Raw genomic sequence first — 27,147 nt, 5'->3', positions numbered from 1 at the left:
TCGTTAAACAGAAATTGGGGTAAGACATAAACGGGGCTAATAATTCGCTCCGGTTTCCCCCACAGTCCAAAGACATGTGGTACAGGTTAATTGGGTAGGCTAAATTGTCCGTTGTGTATGTGTGTGTGAATAAGTGTGTATGTGTTTCCCAGTGATGGGTTGCAGCAGGAAGGGCATCCGCTGCATAAAACAAATGCTGGATGAGTTGGCGGTTCATTCTGCTGTGGCGACCCCAGATTAATTAAAGGACTAAGCCGAAAAGAAAATGAATGAATGAACTGTGAATATTTCCTTGCTCTGATAGGCAAAATTTGGGAAATATTTAAAAAAGAAAAAAAAAATGAAAGGGGGGCTAATAATTCTGACTTTAACTATATATATATATATATATATATATATATATATATATATATATATATATATATATATATATATATATATATATATATATATATATATATATATATTTCTGCAATTTATTTTATATATAGTTATTTAAAATGACCCTTTTTATATTTTAAACTGCAAATTTTTTATTGTATTTTATGGATTTTTTTTCACTTTTGTGTGCACTTTAGAAATATTTCTGGTTTCAGAAAAGTATCTAATTAAATTTACACTTAAATTGACTAAATTCTTCTTTAAACATTAAAAAAGTCAAGTTTGAACTTGCTATCCTGATAGCATAATAAAAACTGTCATATTATCATAATGCATAATAAACAGTCGTGTAGTGTGTTTTAATGCAGACAGAATAAACGACAGAAAAAGTTTCTGAGACTTAAGTTCATTGCTTTCCAACAAAATCTCCAAAAAGTGTAATCAGAGATTATTTGTGTTCATTAATGGATCAGTATAGTGGGCTGAAATCGCATGACTTGTCGATGTATGAGTCAGGTCCTTTAAAGCAAACCAAAAACGTGCCTTTGAGGACCGTAGCAGGTAAACATTCACATAAACTTCAAATAACTGAAGAAAATATTCACTTTGTTATCAAATGGAGATCTTTTAAAAAAACGTGGCACTCAGATTATTGTCATTTTACCGTTTTTAGTAGCCTTATTTCTAAAACAGATAAATACAAAAAAAATTATATTAAATAATCACTTTTAACAGAAGAACCGAAAGAAATGCAAATGTCCCTAAGCTAGGAAGACAAAGACTCTTAGCTGACTTTAATGGGTGAATCTCACAAAACTCAACCAGAACACCTCGATTTCCCTTCAAATTTAAAAGAATCTTTTTCTTGTTACTGTATTACACTCATTTACCGAGGAAAAGAGGGAATTTATAAGAAAACTAAATAAACAGTGAGAGGAAATAACATCATTGGATATGTTTCTTAATTATCTGAAGAAAAGAAACAATAACATCAATTTTCTCTCAATAGGTTTCCTGTGCAAAAATCTTTAGATTTGGGGAGGGAAAGCGACCTGGTCATGTTTCATGAGCTCCACCCTTTACATTTTATTAACCATGTTCAGCAGGATTTGGTGCAGTTGTTTATCTCAGAAGACAATTTCAGGACTTTCTGATATATCTGAGTCCTGAATGAGGAGGTATATGCTGTTTTCCGTTTGTGCTCCTCAAAAGGGTTTTCGGAGGCAAGGCAAGAAAGGCAATGAAGGCCTTAATGTTAGACTAAGGGAGATTTCATCTCGCCCTTAAGGCCATAGGAAGACATGGGTATATCCAATCAAACGCAGTAAATACTTAAATGAGTACAGTGCATCAAGAGCAATGACATGATAGTAATAAATGTTGATAAGGAATGTAACAAGTCTGTCAGGCATTTGGAAGGGAGTTGAGTGCATAAAATGGACATTATGATACATTTATGATGCCAGGTCAGTGCATTTAAGACATTCTCATAGTCATTTTGTGTGGACCGTGGTGATGCCCTGAAGGTTTGCTGAGGGTAGTGGGCTGTGGTACTGCAAAGTCCGATTACAATGTACCCTTCCATCCCTCAGTTAGTGGGCATGTATGTCAAGGCCTTGTCCTATGAGGGTTTCGCTGGGGTGGCTATGAGGGGGTGGATGAAGCAGCATGGCAGTGTGTGGGCCGGGGTAGGGGTGCAAGGATGGGCCTGCGTGAGAGTATCCAGGTTGGGGCAGAAGTGCCCCGGGGTAATCTGTGGGTAGGGATGGCAGTCCCTGAAGTCCTTGAAATGAAGAAAGACAGAGTGAAAAACAAATAAAACCAGCTAAATAATATGTTTTTTTTTTAATCAAGCAAATCTCAAGCAAACAGACGCAGTAATTCTTCAAATAAAAAATGTTGCATATTTGAAAAAGATTTTACAATATGTCATAAGAAGCATGACGTGAGATACATTTGTAATGGAAGTTATTGGAACCCATCTCGTGGAAACACGGTCTGTTTATCACAGAAAACAACAACAAACAAGAAAACTAGTTGTCTTGCTGTTATTATATAATATTATATCAAATATTATGTAACGTGATATGTCAAGTCAAAGGTGTCAAGCAATCGTCGAGAACATCAGGGTTTTCCGTGGGGTCTTAAAGAGTCTAAAATGTAAAAATCGAAATTTTAGGCCTTAAAAAGTCTTAAATTCGCTGTTCTAGGTCTTAAATATTTTTGCACAGGTCTTATTTTTCCGATGTCCGTGTAACGCTACATCTAATGCTCATTTAAAAACATTTCTTGTTGTTGTTGCTTGGTTTCGTGGTGTTGTAGTTTTTAATTTCACTAGTCCAGATGTAATTTGCGCTATTACAACTACAAATGAGACCAACATGCAATAGCCAATCAGCTTTAGGTTATTGAACTCAGTGCGCACGGCGAATGTGACGTCATCGATGTTTTTGCGGAGGTTCCAGCCTGATCTCACGAGAAAACGTAAGTATTTTACGTTTTGACAGTTTAGTGGCTAATTCGTACGAATTCGTACGAGTTCAGTCGTATGAAATTGTTCGATTTTAAAAAGGAGGCGTGGTACCTAACTCCACCCCTAAACCCAACCATCACTGGTGGATGAGCAAATCGTACTTGTCCGAATTTGTACGAATTAGCCACTAAATCAAAAAGTTACGAATTGCCGTGAGATTGTGTTGGAGGTTCGCTCTGGGTGCGTGTTATGATTTCGGCCGGCCGAGCACACAAAATGTTTTGAGACTCGAGTGAACAGTTCGCGCGGTGCCGCGTTTAATTTGAGTTGAATATGAAACAGTTTGAAGAGATTTTGTCAGAAACAGGTACGACTGTACAAACATCGTTATGATCCGTCCATGTGTGATCAGGGAGAACCAGATGACCAATACTTGGCTAGAAATTGCAACAGCAGTGGGAAAGGAGGAAAGTTTGGAAAAACCTGAGGAATAAGTTTGTTAAAACAAAAAAATAGGCCATGCAAACGTGGAGACCCATGTGGTTTTAATATTACAGAATATGTTTTTTCACCATTCTTATGTTTTACACTGATGTGTATATTACAATTTTGAATTTAAAACAGTTTAATAGATACAAACTAAAATTATCTAACAAGTTATGTCTTTATTTACTGGAAAGGACTATATGAACCTATCAGTTTATTTGGTCATAATGGTCAGGAATGTTGGACTATTATTGCCTTTTTAGCTCATAAGTAGTGGACAGAAACTAGCCAGACAGTAATGTGTGAATTGTTGAGTGGGCAAAGAAAAATAAAAAACCGTCAGTATTTTTTAGTAAGTGTACTTTTTTTGTTGTTGCTTTTATTCTTGCCATAATAAATCTAATTGTAAAGCAACCCATTTTCTGTTGCCATTAATATTTACTTTAATAGGTAGAACTGTCCGAGATATGAACAAAAGCAAGAGATGCATCAAAGTTTGATTTAAAAAATCTTGAATGGTTATAAAAGTCTTTATAATCATTATAATAAATTATAAAAATAATAAAAAGCAATTAGTTTAAAAATCTTCAATGATATTAATGATATGATGTAGTTCCATAAACTTACTATTTCTCTGTTTATCCGTCTGACTTAACTGTGTGTTTCTTTTGACCGCCCCTGTCATTTAAAAGAATATCTCAATGGCGAAAGCGTCAAGTATAAAAGCCTCGTCTGTTTCGTGAAGTGCGCGATGCAGCGCCAGGCAAAAGTATAAATCAGCCTTAAGATGTTTTTGTTTTTTTTTTGTAGTTCAATGGTGCATCGAACCTGTCTTTAGTACTGTTCAATTTATATACATTTATTTTACCACTAATTTAGTGATTTTGCAGTTTCTCTTTATGTGTGTGCGCGTGTTTTTGATATTGTAATATAGGTCTTAAATTTAATACCTAATGGTCTTAAAAAGGTCTTAAAAAGTCTTAAATCTGACATTATGATATCTGCAGAAACCCTGAACATGCATTCAGTAGCTGCCAGAAGTCAGTGATCTGAAATCATCTAAAATTTAGTTACAAAAACACATACATCCCCTTCATAAGAGATGTGTAAACCCCCTGTTGGCATATGGCTTAGCTTTACACTGGATTTATATGTTTTTGTAGGCTTTTGTAAAAAACAGCCACTACCCAAATCATTATACATCATAGAAGAGTCAGATTACAATTTTATACTACTCCAGCTATGTTGGTCTGAAAGAAAAATGTCTATACATTAAATAAATTATTGACTAATTTACATTTTTGGGTGAAGTGTTAAGTCTTTAATGTCTTTAGTGTTAAGTGTTTAAAGTCTTTCCAAAGTTGTCCTTACCTATCTCAAGCAAATATTAAACTAAATGTTTTTAGTTTTAATTTTAATAATAATATTAATAATTCTAATATACTACAACCCCAAATCAGAAAAGCTTGGGACAGTATTGAAAACGCTGAAAGTAGCAATTCCTAAATTTACTTTGACTTGTATTTCATTGCAGACAATACGAAGACAATATTCTGTCTGGTCAACTTAAATTGGTTAAATAATGATATGATTAGAAACAGGTGATGTCAACAGGTGATTGTAATTATGATTTGGTACAAAAGCAGCATCCTAGAAAGGTCTAGTCCTTTAGGAGCAAAGATGGGCCGGGGATCGCTAGTTTGCCAACAAATATGTGAGAAAATTATTGAAATGTTTAAAAAGAATGTTCCTCAGAGAAAGATGGCAAGACATTTGGATGTTCCACCTTCAACAGTGCATATGTCAGGGTTCTGCCACTCTGGTCTTGTAAATTCCTGTTTTGGTGGCAGAGTCCGGACACTAGCTCTGTTTTGTCTTGTCCTGTAGTGCTTGGCTCGAGTTTTCTTGGGTCGAGCAGTTGTTTTGTCATTGTCTGGGTGTTTGGGACGCGCGCTCTTGTACTCTGTGTTTGTTCTGTCAGCATCGCGCTGTTTCATTCTCAGCGTCTCCGTCTAGTTGGTTTCGGTTTTGGTTGGCGCTGAGATGAAACATGCGCGTTGCATTTGTGTGAGCGCACGGTAAGGTGTTTTCACTTATCGTGTGCTTGTGTCTTGCGTCTGTTGTCAAAGCACGTGGCTCTGTGTTTACATTGGTCGCGTGCTTTTGTTGTGTGCTTCAGTGTTGTTTTGTCTTGTCATAAGAACACGCGGTTAATGAGTTCTCTCATTGGCTGCGTGTTCTAGTCTTGTTTTATGTGAGCACCTGGCTTGTGTTGTCTCTTTGTGTCAGGTGCTCTATCGTCTATCGTCTAGTCCTACCCCCCTTGTTAACCCATTATTAGTTAATTATGTTCATCTGTTTGTGTGTTGATTTACTCCTGCTTATATTCTCCTCATGTCTGCTGTCCTGTGCCAGTTCGTCGTCTATACTCCCCCTGTGTTCCTGCTCTAGCACTAGTCTTATGCATTATAGTTATGTTTTACCCCACGGGGTAGTTTGTTTTGCTGTTTTTTGCCTTTTTATTTTTGTATTATTATAATAAATACTACTTTACCCTGCACTTGGGTCCTCGCCCCTTTTTCCCCTCACCGAACCGTGACATAACAATTAAAACATTCAAGGAATCTGAAGGAATTTCAGTGCGTAAAGGACAAGGGTGCAAGCCTAAGCTGAACAACCATGATTGTTGGAGCCATTTTATTTTTCTATTATTATATTTTGATTAAATAGGTTGATAGAATGATATGATTATTATTAAGTTTACATTTGATAATAATTGTATTAAGAGGAAACTATTTTCAGGCTGTGAGTTTGACGTCATGTGGTGACGGGTGCTAAAGAAGGAACAATGGAGCTATTTCACTGATTTGACGGCACAAGATGTGATAAAAATAAATGATGAGAAAAGGTTTCACAACGGACTAATGCGTCATTGTTTACCCTTACCGAGATAGCGGCTTAGAGCAAAAATGCAGCTACAATGATCTTCGATCCCTCAGGCTGTCCCACTATCACCACATGTGTTAAAGACTACTTTGGCAAACCTTTGTCAAGTACCAAAATACATAGTTACATCAACCAATGCCAGTTAGAACTACTGTGCCAAAAGGAAGCCCTATGTTAACAGTGTCCAGAAGCAGTATCAACTTCTCTGGGCTCTGAGGCATCTGGGATGGAGCATCACACAGTGAAAGCGTGTACAGATGAATCAGTATTTTAGGTATGTTTTGGGAGAAATGAACGCCGTGTGCTCCAGACCAAAAAAGACAAGGATCAGCCAGACTGTCAAGTCTCAAACCCAGGATCTGTAATGGTATGGGGTTGTGTCAGTGCCCTTGGCAAAGGTAACTTGCACTTTTATTATGGCACCATTGATGCTGAAAAGTACATAAAGATTTTGGAGCACAATATGCTGCCTTTTTACCAGGGATGCCCATGCATATTTCAACAAGACAATGCAAAACCACATTCTGCACACATTACAAAGTCCTGAGGAAGAGGATACAGGTACTGGCCTGTCTGCAGTCCCGACCTGTCTCCAACAGAGAATGTTTGGTGCATTTGAAGTGCAAAATGTGACAACGAACACCCCGTACTGTTGCCCACCTTAATACTTGTTTGCAGACAGAATGGGACAAAATGACACCCGAAACACTTCATGACTTGGTGTCTTCAGTCCCTAAACATCTTTTAAGTGTTGTGAAAACGATTGGCAACAGTACAAAGTGGTAAATGCTTGTTTGCTTTTTTGTTTGCTTGTTTATTTTACAGGGACAATACACTTGACATTGTTATACAAAGATAACCGATGTTGCGTACATAGGGCATATAGCATAAAGCTAATTTGCAGCCCTCGTTCCTGGTTAGGCTTTACATTAAAAAATAAAAAAAACAATCAAGAATAAAACACAATACAACAAACATGTATAGTATATACAGAACATAAAATGCAAGTCAATCTGCATAAAGAGAAATGTAAACCTGACCAACCTGAAAGAATAATACTTAATCTTCACATTGCTGTAAAGATTTCAACCATTCTTTCAGCTTACTGATTGTGAACCTTTAACTGAAAAGAATGACTGACCCACAGTGGTTCTGCATCTGCGGATTGTACAGTTCCCACTTACTGCCCCTCTAGTCCTCGCCCCATTACTGTTGAATTTATGTACCGACTCACAGACTACTTTAGGGGCAAGACCACGTGTACACTTATACATGGTTTTTAAAAACGAAAACTTTAAACGATGCTTTAATGTTCCAACTTTTTTTTTGAAATGTGTTGCAAGAACCAGAATTGGAATATGAGTTTATTTTGCAAAAAAATATAAAACACAAAAAATCACGAGGAACACTTTAAATAATGTGTGTTGTATAGTCTGCAATAAAATACACGACAAAGTGAATTTAGAAATCACTATTTTTCTTTTTTTATTTACATTTTCCGTACTGCCCTAACTTTTTTTGATTTGGGGTTGTATAATATATTTTTACTATAATATTATTATATACTGTGCTCACATTTTAGCTAGTTTAGCATTTGAGTCTTTTTATTATAGCAAAATTAGTGTAATAAGTGAAAAAAAAAAATTTATTAAAAAAAAATAATAATAATAATATATATATATATATATATATATATATATATATATATATATATATATATATATATATATATATATATATATATATATATATATATGTATTGACCAACATTATGTTTGTTTTTGCTGTGTGCCTTAAGAAATTCAATTAAGTATCAAATTTTCATAATCTTAATAAGTGATACTTTTTCTTTGTATAAATGTTTTAATGTTAAAGTTTGACCCAACATCATTTCATAATATTTAGTTTGATAAAAATGCATGGATTTGGTTGTAATTGAATCTTCTTTTGCAAGAGCAATGTTTTGGTAGTGTAGTTATGTATTTATGAATGTACACAAATGCACACTAAAATGAAAAGAAGCAGTTCTCACCTGTGGTCCTTAAACCTAAATGGGACTGAGCGTCTAAACCATATCCTCCTAGTGCTGCCCCTTCTGGACTGTACGGAGCACTCTGGCCTGAGAAAATGCACACAAATACTCATTCGGTATATTATAATAAAGTCATAAACAAAAAAAATATACAATATACTTTATTTTACCTGAGCGATTTGTTTGGTCAATCATTGGCTGGACTATTCTGCGTCTGGCATTTATAAACCTTAATGGAAGCAGCAGCATTAACAAAACAACCACATGTTTTACTCTGACATTTAACGTTAATACAACTACAATATTTCGAATGCCCCCACCCATTTTACAGTAGTTCAAAATCCCACATTTGTTCATTATTGTGAATAGATCCGCATGATGGGAGATGCTCATTATTGGTTGAAACTTCATTACCTACCAGTTATTGACCTGCAGTATGGTGAGACCTGTGTCCTGCGAGAGCTGTTTTTTCTGTTCTTCAGATGGGTATGGATGCTGAGAGAGAACAAAATGCTATTAATATAACAATCAAGAATGTTTAGGTTACCAGTGTGACCTGTGAGAGCACAAATTCATGCATACAATATCATACAATATATATATATACAGAGAGAGAGAGAGAGAGAGAGAGAGCGAGAGAGATTGGAGCAAATGTATATATATACACAACAGTTCTTGAATCTGATTGGTTGATATTATATATATAAATATATATATATATATATATATATATATATATATATATATATATATATATATATATATATATATATATATATATATATATATATTATTTTATTATTATTTTTTTTCATTAATTAATTTTAATTAATGACACTTAAAAATATCAAATATTTTTACCACAAATTCACATAAATTACAATTTAATTATTCAAAATTTATGATACTATTTTGTTGCCTTAAACATGAAAATGGATGTATTCTTAACATGTTCCACAACATTTGTTATTGGTTTACAGTTACACTCTGCATCCTCTGATTTTTTTACACTATATTTTTATTTATTCAAGTCATTTGTAACCTCCATTATTACAAATGATTTTTTTAAATTCTTATTATTAGTAGTAACTTCTGCACATTCTGCTATTTGTAATTACAGAAGCATCATTCGAAGGCAAACGCCATATGCTCATTATCACATTAAGCTCTGCTCATTTGAGCTGCAATCAACTATGCAATATTAACCATTAAAAGAGTTCATCAATTCATATTTCACAGTTATTGACTTAATGAAGTTGTCAGTTTTCCAACTTTGTAACTTCTTTTTCTATGCTTTCCTCCTTTGTCTCTAAGTTGTATTTGCTATATTTTGTTAAGCTCTGTTATTTGCTTTTTAGCCACCATTTTCAAAACCAAATTCTAGTTTAATATCCACCTTTATATAAATTTACCATGGTATAATAATAATTCCTTACATTTATATAGTGCTTTACACATTGGAGGAATCTCCTCATCCACCACCAGTGTGCAGCATCCACCTGCACCAGACTGCCACATTGCACCAGACTGCACACCACACACCAGCTGATTGGTGGAGAGGAGACCGAGTAATGAATCCAATTATGGTATGGGGATGGTTAGGACTTGATGGACCGTGGCCAGTGGGCAAATTTGGCCAGGATGCCAGGGTTAAACCTCAACTCTTTTCGAAGGACATCCTGGGATTTTTACCGACCACAGAGTCGGGTTTAAAATCTCATTCGAAAGACGGCGCTCATTGAGCAGTATAGAGTCTCCTTCACTATACTGGGGCATTAGGACCCACACAGACCACAGGATGAGCACCCCCTGCTGGCCTCACTAATACCACTTCCGGCAGCAACCTAGCTTTCCCATGTGGTCTCCCATCTAGGTACTAAGCAGTGCCTGGCTTCAGTGCAATACAGTAAATACAGTTAGCTAGCTGCCAATGTACAATGTGCCAGTATACTATGTAATACCATATTAATAAAAGGTTTTGTAACCAAAAGTACCAGAGATGGCGCATTTATTATAGTTATGTAGAATGTTTTCTTCTTAACTTCATATTTTCTGCGTGTAAATCTCTGTGTGGCTATTTTGACTATGGAATACATTTCTTTTGTTTTCAAGTGTGTTTTTATAACTGAATTGGTTGCCTTTCTTACCGACAGGTGCTGAAAGAGCCAAGCTCTCATAATGTTTGTTGCAACTTTGGGAAAGATTCCTCTTTTCTTGTTGTTTCGCCTCTCTCTGTCCGTTTCATCTTCTTCTCCTGTACTGGGAGAAGCCACACTTCCATCCAATCCATCACCTGATAAAACCCAACACACGTGCATCTAAATATAATCCTGGATGGGATTAAAAGTGCCAGTCACTGAATTAAAGATGCAGCAGTGTAGCATACTATCATTTACAAATTTACCGCTGCACTATGCATGCTAGATTTACAAAACAAGGCAAATTAGTAAGTTAATGCAATCCTGTGAAAATGCTTATGGGAGTGGAAACTTCTGCAGATAATTCGGTAACACTTGATTTTGATGGTCCATTTGAGTATTAGTAGACTGTCTGCTTAATATCCGTTGATACTGCTGCTAAACAGACATTAACTGACTATAAGAAACTTTGCAAGTACATGTCAACTTACAGTGACCCTAACCCCAACCTAACCGTCTACTTATCAGGATCAGAATCAGAAAGAGCTTTATTGCCAGGTATGTTCACACATACAAGGAATTTGTTTTCGTGACAGAGCTTCTACAGTGCAACAGGATAACAGAGACAGGGCAAAGAACAGATAATATATTTTTTTTTTTAATAGACTACTTACTCACTACTTACTTCTATATTTAAAAAAAAAAAAAAATTTGAAAAAAAAAAATTGAAATAGAAAAATAAATAGAAAAAAAATAGAAAAAAAATTGAAAAATAGAAAGAAAATAGAAAAAAATAGGAAAAAAAAGAAAAAAATAGAAAAAAATAGAAAAATAGAAAAAAAATAGAAAAAAAAATAGAAAAAAATAGAAAAAAAATAGAAAAAAATAGAAAAATAGAAAAAAATAGAAAAAAAAAATAGAAAAAAATAGAAAAATAGAAAAAAAGAAGAAAAAAATAGAAAAATAGAAAAAAAATAGAAAAAAAATTTGATTATAATCTACTGAGAATTAGTTGGATGCAATGAAGCTTAAACTCAACAAACGGACCATCAAAATAAAGCGATAATTCTGATAACATGGTTCAAATTGAAGAACACAGATGTCGCAGCCTTTCTGACCGATGTGATAATGTGGCTTGGTAATCAATATATTTGTATTAAGTTGTCTTGAGGCAAGGCAAATTAAACACCTACAACTAACCTTTCAAGCATCTAACGAGTTACACATTTTGGATGTTTAATAATAGTGAAAACTGCACTGTTTCAAAGAAATACTCTCCTATCATAACCTTTAAATCTGAATAGGAACTCTAACAAAGGCATATATCATATATCATTCACATTATTTAATTAGACAAAACCTAAAAAGCTGTTCTTGTGCATGTAAAGACTGAATCTCTTTGCATAAAGCTGATACTATTAAGTATCTTGGAGTATGGCTTGATTCTGATCTTTCCTTTAAATTGCATTTTAACCCTCTTGTCGTGTTCACATCCCGTCCCTTACTTTAGTGTTCCCAGTCAAAATTGACCGATCTGTTTTAACTGCTCTTATATTAGCACAAAACCATTTTTCACCACCATTTTTTAGCTGTGAACAGTGTCTCAGAATAGTGTTTAACATGAATTTATAGAATTAGACGTAAAATAACTGCAGTGAAAACACAAATAGGCAGTGAAAATGTATTACAAAATGAACAATAGATGACAGAAATCAAAATACTTTGTTTCGTTACTAACAGACAGTTTGCTAAAATAACTATAACAGGGTCTGACTAAAGAAATAGACATTTTAATCCATCTGAATGATTTGTTAACCAGCAAAGCACAAACAAAACGTTATCCTTTCCTGTGTTCTGAGTGATCGAATTTTCATTCAGTCCTTTAATTGGACTATATAAGTGTACTAATTTAGGTAATAGTGACTGAGGGTAAATACGGTGAGCATGGACACAGAACTAAGAGATCATTGACAAGGCAAGACGCATATCATCCTCAAGTCTTGCACAAAGCTGATCCCTCATGTCTTCTTTGTTGCGATGTTGACTGTATTACATGATAATGGTATCTTGGCCAGTTGTTTTAATTCATTCTCTCCGAATAATTCCTTGACAATCCCTGTTGCGCATGGCAAATTCAAAGTTTCTGCGATCGTATGCCCTTTCTTTGGTTTGGAGATTTTTTCAGCAACTGTGTATATGATATTTTTCAGTTTCTTGTCAGTAGCTGTGATGTCCCTCATCTCATTTTGGGTGTGTGTCCAGGCCCGGATTGGCTAATCAGGAGGACTGGGAAAATTCCCTGTGGTCTGGTCCATTTTTTGGCCATGAGCGCCGGTGTCCCTAGCTGCATGCACTCTCAGCAGTCGCACTTTTTTCATTTATTTATTCATTCATTTGACCATAGCCTCACTCTTTTTATTCATTATTTTACCGCAGCTCCGCTCTTTTTATTTATTTTCTCGCAGCCCCGTGAGCAAAATGCAATGATGATGTAACTATCATTTGACCCCAAACAGCGGCACCTTAGTGAATATAAGAATTCGAATAATTAATATTAATGAATATTACACCTGCTTAATGAAAATCAGATGATTCACTACATTAATAAAATAAAAAGAAGGGAAAAGAAGATTAAGCCATTGTGGCCCAGTGGTCAGCACATTCTGTTGCGACGCTGTCGACCTGTGTTCGAACCTCACCTGAGTAAATAATTTATTTTAATTTTTTCATTTTTATTGTTAAGACATATAATACTGTTTGGTTTGTTGAACATTTGAAGTTCTAAAGCAGCGGTTTTCCTCAAAAAGACGTGATAGTGTCATTAGAAACGGAATTGGAAAGGACGTTATTGTAATCTAATCAGCCGTGAACTGAGGTGGGCCGGTCTAAGGCTTGAAACTCCAGGGCTGAAAAGGTGTCCCACTCCGGCCCTGTGTGTGTCAATTCTTTTTTCTCTGGGCTTGTCGTGGTATTTGGGATGAGTCGTCTGCAGATGTCTTATTAATTTGGACGGCCTCATGCATTCGTTAGCAAGAACTTTGATGCAGATAATGCACTGTGGCTGGGTCAGGAACTCTTTGCTTCAAAAAAATGGAATAAAACCATAGTTCAGGTAACTATCTTGGTATTTCCTGTATTTTTTTGTTTCCAGTATTGCTAGCGTTGCGACCTGAAATGTTTGGAGCTTCCTCACCTGGGTCCAGTATGCTTGGGTCATTACTATTAGCTGCTAAAGGCGAATAATTGAGGCCGTGTTTACACTAATACGTTTTCGTTTAAAAACGCATAATTTTTGCTACGGTTACGCCATCCGTCCACACTACGCCAGAGTTTTCGAGTGCCGGAAATGGAGCGTTTTGGAAACGCTGAAGAGGCCGTTTTCATTTGAAAATGCTGCTGCTTCGTCTCAGTGTGGACAAAGAGCTTAGAATCACCTAGAGGCGACACTCAATAAAACATTCCATTGCCACAGCAGCGCCCAGCAACAGCCCCGGATTCAACCATTTTAGAGTGAAAGCGATCAGCCGTCCATTGGATCTCATTGCTGTCACGATGGTTTGTTTTTGATTTATTTATTTAAAGAGCACATTAAAGCTGAGATACAACCTGAAAGATGACAATACAACACTTACTATCACAATCATCAGCACTTTTAATCGTTTATTTTACAGACTTATAATATGCTGTTGTTCTATTGAAATTTTCATTCCAAAATGGCCGCTGCGCCATTTAGTGGCTGTTTCCCAAATCGCACTAGAGTGTCGCCTCTTGGTGATTCTATGCTCTTTGGTGTGGATGGGGGAAAACGGAAACAACTGAAAACGGAGGCGGGGCTGATTGGGGCTTTTTCTTTAATATTAAGTAGCCCACACACAGTTCAGTCTTGCCTCCTTTCCTTCGAAAGACTTCGCAAGTTTGATATGGAAAACAAACTCACGAGGACAGGTCAGGTAAATCTCTAAAGGAAACAGTGTGCTTTATAACCTCATCCACATCACCCTGGCTACGTTGTTTCACTATCCTAACAATAAAATGAAAACATGATTTAGGGAACTGCCCCTTTTCATTTTGATATTAGCAACTTAACAGACAACAAAAATGTTGAGGCATTGTGTGGCTACATATTGATATGAGCGTCATCTTCATGCATATTTATAACAAAACGGAGCCTATAACATAACTGCCTCCTTTCATTTTCACTGAAAATACGAAACATACCCTCACTTTTGCTGAATATCAGTTTTAATAATCAATAATGGCCATTATAAAAGTATAACGTACAATAAGTTTATACAATATAGTAAATAAAGGCAAGCAATCAGTCAATATGCAGAATCAGTAGACGTGGTTACATAAATTAATATATTAACTCAACTCAGCCAAAACACGTTACCTGAGAACAAGTAATAGATATAAAAGACCAAAGTTGGAGAATATGTCGTTAGATATAGACAAATATATTGAGATTAGATCCAACGGTTGATCCTTGATGAACAGTCTGACGTGTACAGCTCTCATATGGGTAGATGAACTAAAAGCGCGCTGCAGTGCATGCCAGTGTGTGTGTGTGGTCACGTGATGTGCATTTTCAGCAGTGTAATTTAGACGCAGAGCTGTTCAGAAACGCTGGGTGAAACGCTAGTGTGGACGTGGATCTAAAACACTGTTTTAAAACTAAATTGTATTAGTGTAAACGGGGCCTGAGACTGTCTTTTATGTGGAGGACGAATTACAAATTTGTCTGTTTTTTGGTCAGCCAGGGGATAAAATTAACATGATAAAGGCAACATGATCATTCTCCTAATTGTCCACTGCTAAAAAAATGTTTAAAATATGATGCGACCCCCCACAGAGCTCACTGAGGCCCCCTTGTGGGCCGCAACCCCCCTGTTGGGAACCACGGGCCTACAGTACATCTGTCTGGACACTGTTTTCCATAGACAGTGGGGTTTGCTAAACTTTTGTTTTTGAATTATTATTTATAAGTTTTATTTTTCCCTTAAAGGGCACCTATCATGAAAATCATCTTGTGGAAGCTGTTTGGACAGAGCTGTGTGCAGGTATAGTGTGGACACTGGAGTGATAGAAACACAATAAGTCTCTTTTTTGAAATTTCCTGACGTTAAAATAGGATCCAAATCGCTCCCATGAATGAATGATCTGTATATTTTGTAGTATATTTTATGTGATGTTTTCCCCTCTGATAATCTTATGATGCTTTTACCCCTTCTGTTAATGTTTGTTGATTCGTTGGTCTTATGTTATTTGTATTTCTTGTGTTATTATTGTGTGATTGCGATATACTATGGGACCCTCCTGAAAATGGGGTGGTACATTTCAAGGGGTTAATCTTAATAAAATAAGTTCAAATAAACTCAAATTGCAGATTTTTAACTGCCTATCTTTACTAAGCCTTGACAGTAGCTTTTTATCACCAAATAAAGGTTTGCCTTGTGCAAGCTTTTAGCAAATTTGGCTCTCTAGACCAGTGCTTCCCAACCCTGTTCCTGAAGGCACACCAACAGTCCACATTTTCAACCTCTCCCTAATCAAACACACCTGAATCATCTTATCATAACATCAGAAGAGACTCCAAAACATGAAATGAATGGGTCAGATAATGGAGACATCCAAAATATGTACTGTTGGTGTGCCTCCAGGAACAGGGTTGGGAAACACTGCCCTAGACAACAAAATTCACATAGGATTTTGATTAGAACATTGTAAAACAACACATACCAGCATCACTACAGTTCTCCACACTGTGTGAGTTGAGCCCACAGGAGGCACTGGGGGTCCCTGAGGGGGTTGACACACAGTCATCTGGGTCTCGCAACCAAGACTGATTCTAGATCAGAGAAAACAGACACAATCAGACACATAAGACGAGAAAATAACTGGCTTGTTGATAGGTATTAGCTGCCTGATGACCCACTTGTTCTGACAGACTGGTACAAGAACCAGTGAAATCTTCCATGTCAGATTTAGATCCACCCTCTCGGTCTTCCAGCACCAAATCAGTGGGCATCTTACCCTTTAGACAGGTGATGTAGCGATGGCAGAAATTATCACAGAGGTCATGAACCTTCAAGAGACAAGAGTAGATATCAGCATCAATGATTCTGAAAGGATGTTCATGTTATATTTTCACAAACAATTAAAGCTAAGAATATTGCAAGAAGAAATGTCCATGTTTAAAACAAGCTCGGTACACCTTTTCCCTCTACGGCAGTGGCTTTGCGAAAGGGGGGATGGGGCGGGGGCTTTGTGGGCTTAAGCCCCTGATGTACTGAAAAAAAAGAAATCTTTTCGAATATGTTGCACTTAAAAAAAATAGGTTGTATGACATTTATTTAGTTTTCCAAACTAAACTTTTTTAAAATCACCACATACATCACGCGCATTCCAGCTAACGCAGCTTTTGTGTCGGGTATTTAAATAGTCAGCTGTTCAGCAGTACCAGTTTTTACTGGCAGGTGGGAGTGGGACTGTTGTCACATGGCAAGTGTTAAAAAAATCCCACCACTGCATTCATTTATTCGTCATTAATTTATTATTTTGAGGCTAATTATAACTATAGTCTGTAACATGCTGTGTCAGTAAGCATCGGATTATAAATCGACTACTTTTATGAAAATACCTAAGATGGCTGGAAAAACACATATAGACCATTTACTGGCGCAGTCGTGAAAAAGGTCAATTAAAGCTTTTTTATTTTTATTCAGGTCCTTTTTTCATTCATTCAACTACATCAATAGCTGGATGCCTTCATCTATATTAGCGATTTCTGTAACGAAATCTACTACTTTTGTGAGGCATATATGTCATTTTTGCTCAACAGCGCCCAGTATGAATGAAACAGGCATTAAAAGTGCCACAATGCCCTCATCACCCTATTTTGAGAGAAAATGGGGGGAAAAAATCTCTCTCTAAAGAAATTTGAAGTAAACGATTTTTAAAGTAGTAACGAAGTTAATGAAGTAAACGAAGTTTTTACGATTTTTGATACAATTTTATTATATCAAAAGTAGTAGCCTATTGAATATCAATATTTTGCAAGGTATTGAATTTAGAAATTCCAGTATCTTAATAACACTACACTTATAAACATGTATATATTTAGAGTTTAGATCCCCTAAAATTAGCATTTTTATCAGGCTCCTGTGTGTATGCTCAGTAATATCACTTTTAAGGCAAAGAATAAGTCCTTTACCTGTTCTTTAAAGTGAAATATTTAAACATAAACAAAGGAGGTTGAGAAAAATGTTCATTTTCTATGGAAACTTAAGACGGCATTTAGAGGTTTTTGCATCTGAACTCTTCATATATTGTTCATACAGTGTGTAAAATTGAACAAATGCATTGTTCAATGAATGCATTGTTAACCATTAATCATTTATAAAATAATGTAACTGCCTTGCAAATAATCCATGAGGGAGAGAGAGAGAGGGGGGGGGTGTTCAGGTGGGGACTTCTTTGGGGCTAAGCTAATAGCATACCTATCATGCCACATTTGAAATTGGACAAGCGTAAATGAGATTCGATGAACAATTGCAGTAAATAATGATATACAGTAATAAAAATGGTCAATAGTTTAGGATAAAAATACCTTTTCTAGTTCTAATAGATGAAACCGTAAAACTTGAATGGCCTGGATCATCTGTTAAAAGAGACAATTGGATGATAAATGGATTCAACTTTTCCAAAATGACATGAAAACATTTTTTTAATCACATGTGCTGTGTGTCTTACCAGATTATCCAGTTCTGGATTTGATGAAAATATGGGTTTCTCTGATCGAATCTAAGAGAATTGCAGAAAGAAAAAAAAACATTAGATACTGGCTTTGATGCTTAATGTCTATGCAGTTCTGCCGGTATTTTACTACTAAAGAGTATGGCCCGTGTCCACTGAGTAGTACGGTATGGTTCTGTATGCTTTTGGGGCCGTTTCCACTGTCAAAGGGTACCTAAAAGCGAACCATATTGTACCACTTTTTAAGTACACTTTGCAAAGGGTACCTAGCATGATAAAAGGGTACCAAAAGGCAGAGCTAGACGCACAGCTAAACGCTATTGGTTTACAGCAATACGTCACTCGCTCCTGCAACAAGCCAGGAGAATGAAAACAAAAAAACTGCCATGATTTTTAAAAACACAGCCGAGACATTACACTGTAATAATATATACATATAATAACGAGCAATGGTCAAACAAACCTTGTCGTCAAGAAGAACAAAATCTGCCTTGTCCTGTTTTTGTTTTAAGAGGCTGTCTAAAAGTGTGAGCGGTTTCACTTTCTCCAGAGACCTCGCCACGCGTCTATGTTTGAAACTGATTGATTGATTGATTTTATTTGACAATTCTAACAAAAATATACAAACAAGTCCAGTTAGACCAATTGATACATTATTTCAAAAACTGTCGAGGATAGAGTACACAAAATAAGCCAGGCTTATTTCCATTGTGGTCCTTGATATTCTTTTAAAATGAACGAGCAAATCATAAATGGAACGCAAACATCATCAGCTCAGCAACTCAGCACAATAAAGTCCTCAACTTCAACTGTAAAACAACCACTTTTTAATTTCCCTTTTAAAAACACTTTCAATTCGAATCTCTTTAAAAATCGTGGGCAAAACATTCCAAGCAGCAGAGCTAGTACACAAAAAAGAATTTCTACCTGATTCACTCTTAAATCTATATGGGTAAATGTCCCTGCTACGCGCTCTTGTAGAATGACAATGTATCTCACTAACTAGAACGTAATAATTAAGAAAATATTTTGGGACCATTTTCTTTAAAATCTTAAAAACCATCACTGATTTTAAAAGTTTTACCCTATTCTCAACTTTTAAAAAATTACTTTGGCTATAATGTTCATTATTTAAATGTGTCAGTGGAGGTACTTTCATAACAATTCTACACAACTTATTTTGGGCTGTCTGCAATTCTTTTTTTAGAACTACCGCTGTACCAAAAAGCTGCAGCATAGTCAGAGTATGGCTGCACTAATGCACTTGCTAAAATTTTTAAAGTTTGGGTATCTAGGAGCTCTGCCTGTCTTGCTAAAAACTTTTGTCTGTTAACTTAAAAAATTTTGAATGGACTATAACAGCCATCTTTTCACCTGTCAAATTACTATCTGAAACGCAACCAAAATATTTCACTTCCTGTTTTGGAGTAATAATTTAATCCCCTACTTTTCTCTCTGACCTGACACATTTTCTTAGTTTCGCAGCTGAACCAAATAAAATAAATTCAGTTTTACCCAAATATAAGGACAATCTATTAAGTCAAATCCATTCAGAGACTTCCTCAATTTGTTTACTCATTTCGTTTTCAATAAATTCACTCCTCTCATGAGACACAAATATTGCTGCATCATCCGCATATAACAAAAGCTTATTAAATAACAAACTTCTTGAGCTGATGATAATAACATGTGCGTGATTATTAAAGTGCTTCTGACATCCGATCCTTTCAGAAACGGACAAGCGCGAGAGTGAACTGTGAAAAAACCTAAAAAAACAAAGGAGCAAATGATTCTTTCAGCAACCTAAAACATGAACAAACTGCCATGTTTAACTATTATCATCACCTTTTGGACTATTATGAACTTGGTAATGACGGAATTACTCTCTAACAGAGGTTACATGTGCTGGTGAAGATTAAAGATACAGATGAAGGTTTCCACTGACTGTGGTCTATGTTGTGTGTTTTTGAAGCCAAATAAGGACTGAACGTATGCTGTGTGTAGTTTTTCTGTAATTAGTTACATATCGGAGACTGTAAGGGGCTGTATGTGTTCATATATGTTGCATTTTTTTATTTATTTATTTGCTTTATATAATTGCAGACTTTACAGTAGGCTATTTTTATCATTGATCTGCAGTTATAACCAAATCATGTTCATAGAAAGGTTAGTCATGAACATTTATACACAGTATAAACGAGTATTTATGTGTATAAAGCCTCTGTTTTGTGAGAAGAGCTTCTCATATGATATATAGAACGACCTGTACAGCTTTACTTTGACATTTCCTCGAGCGAGAATGACGTCAACTTTCTGTCTTACACGACCATTGGTACCCTTTTGGCAATGGAAACGCAAGCCTCATAAAGGTGACCCGTACCGACCCATACTGTACCACTCAGTGGAAAAGGGCCATGAATGAACCAAAAGTATTTGGACGCAGTCTTGATGATGCAAGCTGAGACTGCATATCTCAGTGATATCTCAGTGGAGTTGTGACGTCACTGTGAGGGCTAGGGTTAGGGGTGGAGTTAGGTGAGCGCATTAAAAAGCATTGGATGCAGCTCAAATTCACTGCATCAGGTCTGCATCCAGACCCCTCTCAAGTGAACACTACTAGACTGTTGCCTTAAATATTTGAACTAGTCTGTGATAATGAGTTGTAGATCCCAGATGCACATGTGTGTTTACGTACTGTATTTGTCTTAAAATTTAGAATAGACTACCTTTTATTTAGAATTAGTTGAATTGAGTCAGATGTTTTGTTAGACAAGAATTTTGTCTTGTAAGAATTGTCCAGATAAAACATTACATGTATATGGATTACTCAGCTATACTGAGTTTATTATAACTTATTAATATATTTTTGGTAACACTTTACAATAAGATTCATTAGTTAATGCATTTACTAACATTAACTAATAATGAACAACACTTGTACAGCATTTATTAATCTTAATTGAACATTTCTTAATGCATTATTAACATCCAAGTCCATGCTTGGTAATATTAGTTAATGCACCGTGAGTTAACATGAACTAACAATGAACAACTGTATTTTCATTAACTAACATGAACAAATACTATAGTAAATGTATTGTTCAATGTTTGTTCATGTTAGTAAATTTATTAATTAACATTAACTAATGAACCTTATTGTAAAGTGTGACCATATTTTTTTATTATACTTCTATTATCAGGGGCGTCACGGTGGCGCAGTGGATAGCACGATCGCCTCACAGCAAGAAGGTTGCTGGTTCGAGCCTCAGCTGGGTCAGCTGGCATTTCTGTGTGGAGTTTGCATGTTCTCCTCATGTTTGCATGGGTTTTCTTCCGCATGCTCTGGTTTGCCTCACAAGTCCGAAGACATGTGGTATAAGTGAATTGGGTGAGCTAAATTGTCCGTTGTGTATGTGAGTGAATGAGAGTGTATGGGTGTTTTCCAGTAATGGGTTGCAGCTGGAAGTGCATCCGCTGCGTAAAACAAATGCTGGATAAGTTGGCAGTTCATTTCGCTGTGGCGACTCCTGATTAATAAAGGGACTAAGCTGAAAAGAATATGAATGAATTATTATCCTTCTAGTTTATGATTGGCTTTAATGTGATGGCCTTGAGTGACTCACTTGTTTGGCAAAGGCTGCAATATCATCGTTGAACGAGTCAGAGGAGCACACATCACTGTGATTGGTCATCCCAGGGAGGTGGGCGGAGTTTGACATGGAGGTGGAGTCCCGTGGTGAGCAAGTGGCAAGTTCACACTTTTCAAATACCAGGGCCAGGAGAGGAAACAGAGGATGACTGCAAATCAACACACATATGTTCAAAGTAAGACAAAACTATAGGGTAAGAAACTACAAAACAGCTAATATTAGTAATTGTTTTTGTGTAACAGTGCATACAGTTGAAATCAGAATTATTAAACCCCCTTTGAATTTCTTTTTTCTTTTTATATTATTTATTATAATATTTCCCAAATTATGTTTAACAGCAAGGAAATTTTCACAGTATGTCTGATAGTATTTTTTCTTCTGGAGAAAGTCTTATTTGTTTTATTTCGGCTAGAATAAATACAGTTTTTAATTTTTTAAAAGCCGTTTTAAGGTCAAAATTATTCGTTTATTTAAGCCGATTTTCCGATAGTCTACAGAACAAACCATAGTTATACAATGGCTAGCCTAATTACCCTAACCTGCCTAGTTAACCTAATTAACCTAGTTAAGCCTTTAAATGTCACTTTAAGCTGTATAGGAGTGTTTTGATAAATATCAAGTAAAATATTATTTACTGCCATCACGGCAAAGATAAAATAAATCAGTTATTAGAAATGAGTTATTAAACAGGGTTTCCATGGGGTCTTAAAATGTCTTAAATCCCAAAATCAAAAATGTTGACAAGTCTTAAATAAGTGTTGTGAGTCTTAAATCTTTTTTAAACAAGTCTTCATTTTCTTTTGTTCATGTATTGCTAACCAATCTGGCCAAAATCCATAGAATGACCAACAATCATCTCAATAAAACTTTAATATTTTTATTCATAAAGTTAATTATTAACTCTATTTATCATAATAGTTTAATTATTTTACTTACAATAACATTTGTTTAAAAGTGCTCCATGTATATACTGCTGAGGACACTGACCTGGACAGATTGTTGTCCATACATTTATATTATTATGCTTTTTAAAACTTTCAAATCATTTCTTTATATTTTATTTGTTTATATTTGTTTATATTATTTAAAGGGACTAAGCTAAATAATATAATAAAAGTAATATTTTTTATTATTTTTTAAAGAAAGTTTATGTTGGAAAAATGTAAGGATACAAGTAGAGCTTGATGGTTTTTACACTATTGTAAATATTTACTTTTTTTAAGAAATATTTAAAATATTACATTTTTTATTATTAATTTATTAGTGTGAAATATTAAATTATAATAATTTTTTTGATAGGGCAAATAAAAATCTTTTCCCTCCGCGCCATTAAAAAAAATTCCTTAGCCTTTAGCCCTTTATGTGTCTAAAATTTCATTCATAATGGTCTAAAAAATTTCTTAAAAAGCCTTAAATTTAATGTGGTGAAACCTGCAGAAACATATTAAATCATTAAATCAAAACAATAAAAAGTGCAATGTTTGTCTGAGTAGCCCAGTACTGGAACAGGTTTCGGAACAGACTGTTAATCAGACCATCTGGTATGGTAAATCTGTCTGAAAATGATATGTATATATTTGCAATTATATTTCATGTTGCTTGTTGCGCAAAAATATGTTTTACTGGTGAATGAACAATTAGTAGGCCCACACAGAATCTGCGATTCCACAGATTTTTAGCCCATCGAGTGTTTATTTACTTGAGTAAATGTGTGTAAATGTATATTTATTCAGTTTTTTAATTAATTTAAGTAATATTAATGACTAATATGAAAATGTTCATATGATTTATGTACAATACAGTTTGTAAAGTAATATTTTCTGTCTTTTAGTAAATATATATTATATGAGAGACTTGCTTTGCTTATTAAATAAGTGGATCTAATTGGAATTGCATTGTAAACATTAAATAAAACTTAAAAAGGTATTATTTTTTGGTTTTAAATATTAAGTATTTAGTTATGATACTTCCAAAATCATTCCGCATAAATCCACAGATTTTTTACAAAAATCTGCACAGAAATAGCAAAAAATGTCTGCAGATTCTGTCTGGCCCTAACAATTAGTTTGTAAACACTGTATTAAAATTGTCACCTTGGAATTATAAGGTTCTATCTGCGTTCTGAATGATTTTGAGATATTGAGCATCAAAGTTTTTGCATTCAATAGTAAACATGTGTTTAAAATTAGTTTTTTTAATTAAAAAGTCTTAAAATGTAAACAACTTATAAAAAACATCCCATAATGTAAATAAGTTGTCATTTAATAAGAATATGTCAATAACTCAATTTTGACAAAAATGTAAAATAGAACCTTATAATTCTAAGGTGACGAAATAACTAGCCAGAAAATACTAAATTATGTTGGCTTGTGCGGTGACAATTTTGAACTTCCAGTAAAGTGTTATTTTTAACTAAATATGTGTCTTTTGTAAAAAACTATAAATATTATTTGTTTAAAATAATTTTGTATATTAATGTGTTTTATTCTGACAAACATCACTTGACCTCACATGATGCTAAAACGACAAGTTCTGACAAATAAATGAAAATAGTGCAGCATTCTCATCCACGTTACTGTAACAGATGGTTATAGTAACCTGACTCTCACCCATAGATCTGGTCCCGGTGGTGTTTCAGAGAGTCAGGCACAGTGTGGCCATAGTGAGGTGGAGGAAGTGACCTCATGGTGTCCCTGTAGCCTCCCACAGGCATGGCGTCGGAGCCTGGGTACTGCACCAACTCCTCATACTAGATGCGCAGAGATAGCAGAAGACCAAATTAAAAATATTAAACATAGCCTTATGTTAGTGCGAGATGCACCATGTGTGGGAAATTTGTTTTCACTTTTAGGTTTATACAGGATTGACAGTACATTTGACTGAGTGAACTAGCGAGAGGCTGTTTGAAGTCACTGCTAATTGTATCTCCTCCTTAATAAACGCTGGTTGCGGGGAGGCTTTGATGTGCGATTTTTCAGAGTGCCAAGCAACTCACCCGGGGAAAAAAAAAAAACCTTCCTACTGATTTATAATTAACAGCGTTACATACGAATAGATGAAGTTATCCAGCCTTCACTTTTGTACAAATTAGCTGGTTTTACAGTCAGCTTTCTGATTAATAACATACTCAGATAAGATCATTAAAAGGCAAGGCAAAGCAATGAAAGTTTATTTACATTTTTAAAAAAGAACTGTGCGCCAGATTGTGAAATAATCAATAATCAGAAAGAAAATCTGACTGCACAGCTATAAATTTCATCGAAGCCATTTCCAATGACCGCTCACCTATTACTGAGGTGGATGCTGCAATCATTACTAATAACATTACTTAATATAAGCCACTGAAAAGTACGTTTCAAATGAAAACATTCTAGACATCTGCAAATAATCAGCCTTTTCTGTAGCATTTAAGTTCTCCGTTCACTTCTTACTTCTTTTTAGTGCACTAGATGACACTTGTCTTCAATTTTTTAAGCTGGGTTGCTGTGATATTCCTGACAGCATATTCAACAGTAAACAATATTCTGAAATGTTTATTGTGAATCTAATCATTAGAAACTAATAATTAAAATAACTAAAATTTAAAATAATTACCCATGTTTTCAAAATGAGCTATAAGCATAAAGAAGCAGTCACATAAAAAATCACATTAAGATACATTGCATTAATAATGTAAGTTATTATGTAAATAAAAAATAAAATTAAGTGCCGTTTATTATTGCAAATGTATTATTTTAAGCAAACATATTTGAATATGACCAGAATATGATCAGAATTTATTTACAGTATGCCTCATCTTTCCTTTTTCTAAAATAAATGAAAAAATGAATGTGTACTGCACTGAAACGTAAAGCCTCAAACAAAATATTGATCATTAAAAATACACAAATTAATCTATGTTGGATTTAAATGATGCACATCTTTACTATAAACCTTGCAGGGTTTTTTTGACAATAAACGCACCATGCGCATTGAATTTTTAAGAATTATTTTACTCATAATGAGAATTATTGCCGGCACAAATACAAGATCTTACGTCTGAGGCTGAATAGACTGTTGCCAAATTAACAGGATCATAACTATCATTTCTAAGAAGGCACGGAACGCAACAAGAATTTCCATTTGGCCGCTCACTGTAGCACAAAAGTTGACCTACTTACCGACTTCATCTGCCTTTCTAGGGCCTGAATGTGATTTTTATACACCACTCCATCTGATATATGCCTTTTTATTCATTTTCTGAATACACAATTGATTTTAACATGGATAAAACTGTGCAGCTGAGTTTATAAAAGCACCTTTATGCACACAATATCTTCCACAGCAAATATAGGCCTGCATAAAAACATATTAATCAAAGGTAATTGATAGCATTTTTTTCTTATTTGGTTGTGCTATACTGAAGAACTATTAAGTTTTACAAAACTGACTAGTGCTTATTAGTGTGATGATATAAGATATTGACAGCTAAAATTCTAACAATTGCAAAATGTACTTTTTGTTTGTACTTTAACTTGCTGTTTGCAGCCCAGATTAATTAATCATCATTACTGCATCAAACTAACAAGAAAAATACACCAGGACAGGGAATAAACAGCACCTACCCTCTTATCCATGCGATACGGAAGCCGAGCTCACACACTCACTGACGGAGGACAACACACGTCAGACCGGGAGATACTCTACAATAACTAAAGCATAAACACATCTTACAACCTGAGCATGCACTGGAACATAAACATGTAGCTCCCAGTATTTATATTCAGGTTCTAAAGCATCTCCATTTTGGAGCATCTTAGTGTAAATGCGAGCAAACATAAGACTAGTGGACAAGATTGCTTTTCACTTTAAAAGTATCCACCTAAATAACAGCGTGTGACTCTGGAATAAAAGCGAAATGACTAATGTTATTACGTATATCCATAACAATTTGATAATTAATCCACGTACATGTTATGCATAGTATAATGTTATGGATATAGTGGACTATGATGAGAAGACGAGCAGTGAATATACCCCACCTTAATGAGAATGTAGCAGCAGAAGCGTGAACCGGGCCGAGTATCCAGCATTAGCGGCGCGTTTGAGATGATGTCGCGTCCTTTTCGCGCTGCTGATGTCCATGAAGCGACGCGTTGGGCTCGAATGCGTCTCTCCGCGATGAGCGATGGAGCTTTAAACCAGAGAGAGAGTGAGAGATGGAGAATGGGAGTTGTTTAGGGGGTCAAAACACAACGGGGTCTCTCACCCCCACCTCCTTATCACACACGCTCGCGCATTACACAC

General features: G+C 35.2%; 1 protein-coding gene across 1 annotated transcript; it reads right to left on the bottom strand.

Moving 5' to 3' along the window:
• Positions 1–771: 771 nt before the first annotated feature.
• On the bottom strand, positions 772–27,147 carry meis3 (myeloid ecotropic viral integration site 3). Its single transcript, XM_056474289.1, has 13 exons — positions 26,883–27,147; positions 26,466–26,552; positions 24,471–24,610; positions 21,835–22,009; positions 18,209–18,259; positions 18,066–18,116; positions 16,392–16,541; positions 16,196–16,304; positions 10,466–10,611; positions 8,737–8,813; positions 8,489–8,547; positions 8,319–8,405; positions 772–2,164 (listed from the first exon to the last, which is right to left on the bottom strand). The coding sequence occupies exons 2-13, from the start codon at positions 26,475–26,477 to the stop codon at positions 1,974–1,976; spliced, it is 1,248 nt and encodes a 415-aa protein (XP_056330264.1). The 5' UTR covers positions 26,478–26,552; positions 26,883–27,147; the 3' UTR covers positions 772–1,973.

This window comes from Danio aesculapii, chromosome 15, assembly GCF_903798145.1.
Source record: "Danio aesculapii chromosome 15, fDanAes4.1, whole genome shotgun sequence".
NCBI lineage: Eukaryota > Metazoa > Chordata > Actinopteri > Cypriniformes > Danionidae > Danio > Danio aesculapii.
This window is presented reverse-complemented; position numbering and strand designations above follow the sequence as displayed.